General features: G+C 33.5%; 1 protein-coding gene across 1 annotated transcript; it reads right to left on the reverse strand.

The window, feature by feature from the left end:
* Window positions 1-359: 359 nt before the first annotated feature.
* Window positions 360-4268, reverse strand: LOC132550812 (mitochondrial import inner membrane translocase subunit Tim13-B-like). The gene is made up of 3 exons (XM_060214901.1): window positions 4132-4268; window positions 2704-2772; window positions 360-1347 (listed from the first exon to the last, which is right to left on the reverse strand). The coding sequence occupies exons 1-3, from the start codon at window positions 4210-4212 to the stop codon at window positions 1255-1257; spliced, it is 243 nt and encodes an 80-aa protein (XP_060070884.1). The 5' UTR covers window positions 4213-4268; the 3' UTR covers window positions 360-1254.
* Window positions 4269-5170: the final 902 nt, after the last annotated feature.

Consider the following 5170-nt stretch of genomic DNA (forward strand, 5'->3'; position numbering starts at 1 on the left):
GATTTCAGATGTACCGAAAACAACCTTGGTCTGGACCATCTCAGGGTCATTTCATGCAAGGTTGAGCTCAGTCCCACTGGTGGAACTTGAGAAGATGTTTGAAATAGGTGTTTCAAAGGAAAACCATGATTGTGCAATCATGTTACAAAATGGCCTCCCTGGCTGCTGTGTTGAAGTTTTGACAATTTCGAAAAATAGTAATGCTTTGTTGGCTACCTTTCCTTTACATTCCCATCAATTTTCAGCTCAATGGCACCAGTGGAACTGGAAAAGAAGTTTAATAAATATGTTTTTTCAAGATGACCGCCATGGCACCCATCTTGGATTTCAAACCTGAAAAAATAACAATAACAACAATAATAAATTGTTTTTTTTATTCATTAATATTTTACATATCAAAATCAAACATACATGTGTATATGAAAATAACTCACAGAATGGTAAGCACACTGAGTACTGTAACTGGTTGTAGTGTCTACTAACATGGATGACTGATGATTTGAAACATCAAAGATTTCTTCCACATATTATAATTAGGAATACTTAAAGCTGGTCGATGAATTCCCCAAATATTTAATTCAGGTACCATTTTTAACTCTGATTTGGTCTGTCTCCCATCCCTCTGATTCCTGTCATAATATCAAACTTCAATAAAACAAGAATACACAGAATGAATAAGTTGTGAATTCCCCTGATACCGTATTACATAGCAGATTGCATGCACCTAGGAAATCTTGATGAATCCAATATGCATTTTTAACTTATAAATTATTTTGTTTTAGTAAATAAAAAAAAAAAAAATTAAGTGATCGTAACACAATGGAAATGTAATATGTGGTATGGACATTATGTAATTTTCCACTGATAATTCTGACTAAGAACTTTTTATTTTAATTTGATTTGATATACAGACTGGTTTTACATTCAGAGTAGGACATATATTTTTTAAGTCTTATTTTCATTTCTGTCACAATGTGTAAATCTGATATACAGATTGGCAAGAAATATGACAGAAAAGATCATGTTGAATATCTGCATGGCTTTTTCTGTAGATTGCAGATGTCTGTTCACACATCAACAGTACTAAGACCACTAAAATGTACCCTGTATACAGATGTATATTGACGTTAGGGCGCTGGTCACTGGACACATAACAATCCTGACATCTACTATCCTATTTCTGCTGTCCTTGTTCCTTTTTTGTCCATCCATTCGTCTTGAAAATTTCAAAGTTCCCTGACAATGTATAAACTTCTATGACATTTCTCGTTGTAACCTACTGGCGTATGTTTTTGCCGTTAAATCCCAAGCATCCATATATCTGTCCATGCACATGGCTACACATTTCTGAAAAAAAGTAACAATAATTTTCAAAAAAATTGTAATCAAAATTAAATATTTTGAAAATGAGACTAGAAAATGTGAAAAGAGTCTGACTGAAGTATCATGTTATTGTTTTTATATAAGACCAGCAAAAAGCTGTCATAACATAAAGTCAAGCTCTATTATATGATTGTAACTCAATTTTTTTCCTTCTGTTTTTGAAAACATTTTTCTTTTCTATTTTTAATTCCTAACAAAAGAAATAAATTACATTTCATTATGTAATACCTGTACAACAAACAGATAGTCAGTCTATCATTGTAAAACCAGCAATTGTCTGATCTTTATGGATAAAAAATTAAGATCTGAGTTGCTGAAATGCAATCATTTTTAAAGATGTTATAACTAAGATAAAGAAGAACAAACATATTGAATATTAACTGTACATTAAGTGTATGATCAGTATATACAACATTTTGTATAAAGCAACAGGTGTAACACTTTTACTTTCATTAAACCAGCTGTGTCAATGCACATGTAGCTTTCATTACTGAATCAACATCAAGATTTTCTTTCAGCAAAACAACAAGAAAATACCAACATGTGAACAGAATCATGATCCAAACTCAAATTAAATACGACTAGGGTAACATATTCACAAAAAGATTTACACCGAGTCTTCTAAAAAAAGTATAAGGAGTTTAAGACCAGGTCTTTCTGAAGTGTAAGCATCTTCTGCTTCACTGACAACATCTGCCATTTAAATCTTGGTCAATCCAAATCCGCAATATCATATTCTACTTGTCTGTACTGTTGTTATTACTTCATTGATTGTATGATCGTAAATTGTCCTCCAAGACACTTATATCATATTCCAGGGTCTGTATGGTTCAGCTGTTTTAAAGTTAGAAATATGGATCCAGTATGTTACCTATCAAAACAAAATTGACCTCCTCTTGATGATTACTTATCTTTTCAGAACTAGGGAAATTCTTGACATGATTTGATATAAATTTAACAGTAATTATGGAGTCAGTTAAATTCAGACAAATAAAATCAAATTTAAGATAATTTTCATTTTAAAAAATTCTCATTCTTCATATAACACTCAATAGCAGGGTTTTCCATAATTTTGTTAGTAGTAGGCTGTGTAGCGAAGGTAGGAGGCTGTCGTGCTGTGTACATGTAGTCGTGTACGCAACATTATTACGGAACTGGATTGGTGTAGGCGGCCAAATGATCAAAGAAGCCGGTCAAATTGGCCGGCGACTGGCTCTTATGGAAAACCCTGCAATAGTCTACTTTAAATCAATTTTTCATGAAACAGACGTTTGATATTTTGGGTATTTTTCCTATTCTTTTTCAGTACAATGTGAATACCTGTTCTGAGTTGTCCAATGAGGCTCCTGGTTTGTAAACACATTTTCTGAAACATTTATCTGCAACAGTCTGAAAAACAGAAAAGATCCGTACAAAATTACAGATATCTTACAAATTTTAATTCTGAATACCAAATTGTCTGAAATAATGCCAAAATGCAGAAAAAAGGGTTAAAAAGTTCAAGTAATCAGTATATTACTTGAGATTTTCTAACTTTCAACCCGACTCTAACAGTGTCGCCAATTCTCTTGATTTCAGCAGATCAATCCGATCTAGAATCACCCGATATTTCCTTACTTTTGATCAGTATTGAAAGAATTCAAAACAAAATTTAGATCTAATTTGGTCAAAATAATGTTCAAATATAACATAACATCTTAACACATATTTTACAACAGAATTGATTACAATGTCTTTTTCCATGATGACTCTTGAAAAACCTGGTCACCCTTGATTTTGATGGTCTTTGACACCAGATGTTAGATATTGATATCAAGAGGTTTGTGACATTGCTCTAAATGTAACCACAAGCTGTGGAATTTCATTGGGCACCAATGTACAAAAACTTTGAAGATACACGTTCCAGTCAAGAGCACATGCCCTGACCAGGAATCAAACCAAGGTCTCCAGCTTGATAATCAACGGGTTTACTCCATATTGGGCGATATGCATGTCAAAATGGTGATTTTCTTTCTACAATTATCATTTTTGAATGCCGACTAATGTATGGATCGCTCATTTCCCTAGCTTTTTATATGGACAGAATTATTACTCCAAGCTTATACATAAAAGTCACGGATAGAATATGGGAAAAATTTGGACTATGACTGGCTCTGCCAACTGTGACAAAGAAAGCATGTTCCATCAGTTGAGAAACAGAGGCTGACACCGTTTTTAACACATGTCAACCTGCTATTTTTATCCATAAACCTCTGTTCCAATCCTACATAATTAACACAACCATTAGAAGATACGAGTGTGAGTGACGTTTCGTTGACTACATGGTCACCTTCATCGAACAAAAAACGTGTATTCATCTTCAATTTTAGTAATAAAATAAGTATTCAAAACAGTAACTGTCACCAAACAAGGCATGAAATTTTTGACGGGCGCTCTAGATATAAAATGTAAAATGCAATTAAGCGAACTAATACCTCTTCTACACGTCTTAGAACGAAATAAAACAGGTGTGCACAAACTGTAAAAAAAACACTCGCAAAAGTTAATCATTGTTTTTAGTAATATGCACATATGTAAATTTTGCATGTTGCCATTTTGATAGTAATGTAAAATCAACTTTAAAACACAAGTGAACGTGTCTGATGAATACAGTACGTATGTTACACAAGCTCACGTGTCTCCTATACAACTATCTGACGCAAGATCTTGCCCACATGAAATCTAAATATTCCTTTTTAATATCGTTACCTGTAGTAACATCTGTGCATTTGCTAGTGCAATTTCTTGTCTTGCTTGATTCAATATGTCGTCTCTTTTTGACGGGTCCATCGTAATTTTGGTAACACTGAACTACTTAAAAATATCAATGGTCACATATAACCTTCGAAACGCATGTGTTAGCTGGGGCGCTACTTGATTTGATCATCTGTGTCGTATACTCGAATCGACCGCCTGAAACCGGCATCGAGCCTATCGCTAAGGAGGTGATTCTACAAAGGTTTAGCTGCTGATGAATGTATACTTACACAAATACAACTTTATCATAACTTTTCATACAGACTTACATAGACGATAACGAATTGGTTCAATTTCGAAAATCTCGGCAGGCAACTAAACGTGCCTGTCATCTTTGAGCAAAGTTAAGGTCTTTTTTTGTCATGATCAGTAATGCTTGATTTTAGTTAATAGTGTTATAAAATATTTTGTGTTGTTCTATCTTTTGGTTTTGATTTCATTATTTAATCCGTGTTCAATATTTATCCATTCTCGAGACAGCAGCAGATGTGTGCCGTTCAGATCGACGCACACTATCGGTTAATAAATCAAATGGACCCAGGGAAGCACCTTTGAGTAAGGCTAAAACATAGATACATCACATTGATAACTACCGTAATGCAAGATCATATTAAAGGCAAAGCATATCTTAAGTTTTGACATACATCATGTTCGAATGTTTATAGACTAATTACAACGTAGAAATTATATCTTTCATTACTAAGATACCATTTCTGTTAGCCGATTTTAACTGTATAGGTCCCGTTAATGCATGCTAGTGACTTATCTGATACAAAACTAGCGAATATTTGAATGATTCAGCTTCAAATTTAACTAGTGCCATTCAAGACATGAATTTATCTAAGAATGCAAGTTGAAATAAAATTTATGATTATTAAATAACAGCCGAAAAGACGTCTTTTTGACGTTGAATACGCTATCCGTTATTTGTCCGTATGATTTATCCTGTTTTTACTCCAATGCACACATTGCGAAATCAATGTCTTCTTGA

Source organism: Ylistrum balloti, unplaced genomic scaffold (assembly GCF_031769215.1).
Source record: "Ylistrum balloti isolate Yb309-2 unplaced genomic scaffold, AGI_CSIRO_Ybal_v1 Utg370152, whole genome shotgun sequence".
NCBI classification, from domain to species: Eukaryota; Metazoa; Mollusca; class Bivalvia; order Pectinida; family Pectinidae; genus Ylistrum; species Ylistrum balloti.

Excerpts from the sequence above, each read along its gene's own strand:
- LOC132550812 (XM_060214901.1), bottom strand. The coding sequence starts at position 4,212 with ATGGACCCGTCAAAAAGAGACGACATATTGAATCAAGCAAGACAAGAA. Across the intron at positions 2,773-4,131 it reads ATGCACAGATGTTACTACAG|ACTGTTGCAGATAAATGTTT; the intron begins GTAACGATATTA and ends TCTGTTTTTCAG. Across the intron at positions 1,348-2,703 it reads CATTGGACAACTCAGAACAG|AAATGTGTAGCCATGTGCAT; the intron begins GTATTCACATTG and ends ACTTTTTTTCAG.